We start from the raw sequence: 849 nt of genomic DNA on the forward strand, positions 1-849 counted from the left end.
TTTTTTTTTTTTTTTTTTTGCCTTTTTTTCATATTTCCAGAGGTGCTATGATAAATCTGTGACAGATTTAAAGTTAATTATTGTGTTTTTGTGAGACAGACACCTCTGTTTTAACAATTCCATCATAGAAAATGAAAAACTATAGGAGTCACTAAAGCCTCAAGACTGCCATGATGTACATGGTATATACTCACACTCGTGCACACGAATTCGCATGCACGCACGCACGCACACACACTCGCACACACACACACACACTCTACATAGTTGCTTTTGGTGGAATGTGTAGGTCAGAGCAGGAAAATATTAATGTTGTTGCTTATGAGCGTATTCACATGAATAAATAAATATCTGCAATGTCAGTGTAAATGTGTACTCACAGTTCACATCGTAGCTGCATGTTATTCCAGAGATTGTACAGGAGCTTTAAAATAAAAGGAAGCTGTGGTCATATTATTGTTGCTTGGTATTGGAAAATGACTATGACATGTACAAGATTGCATTGAATTTCCCTTCTGGGATAAATAAAGTATTTTTCATTTCATTTCATTCATTCATTGCGCTTGACCTAATTTTTTCATTTAAAACATCATACCATGAAATTTGCTCACTAGCTACATACATACTAGAAATGTACTGTAAGTCAGACATATCAAGGCTTTAAAAAACATCTCTTTTGATGTATGTGCATGATCACACAATTTCAGCCGCAGTTTTTGAAGACAGTCTGGTAAATGGAGGTGACAACAGCAAACAGATGGCTCTGTATACAGTAACTTTCTCTGTGATTCTTATGAGCATTATGAATTGGTTGCCTGAATCAGAGATTTTTAACTTGAAGTGCACAGA

At 35.3% G+C, this 849-nt stretch overlaps 1 protein-coding gene across 1 annotated transcript in view; it reads right to left on the reverse strand.

Annotated features, from left to right (window-relative positions):
• The window catches only part of LOC103372585 (mucin-5AC-like), a 28350-nt gene that overhangs the window by 3236 nt on the left and 24265 nt on the right, over positions 1–849 (reverse strand). Inside the window, exon 27 of the mRNA XM_008302266.1 lies at positions 381–424. Within this exon, the coding sequence (XP_008300488.1) occupies positions 381–424 (44 nt within the window). The remainder of the gene's footprint in view (positions 1–380; positions 425–849) is intronic.

This window comes from Stegastes partitus, unplaced genomic scaffold (assembly GCF_000690725.1).
Source record: "Stegastes partitus isolate 25-593 unplaced genomic scaffold, Stegastes_partitus-1.0.2 Scaffold1783, whole genome shotgun sequence".
Lineage (NCBI taxonomy): Eukaryota > Metazoa > Chordata > Actinopteri > Pomacentridae > Stegastes > Stegastes partitus.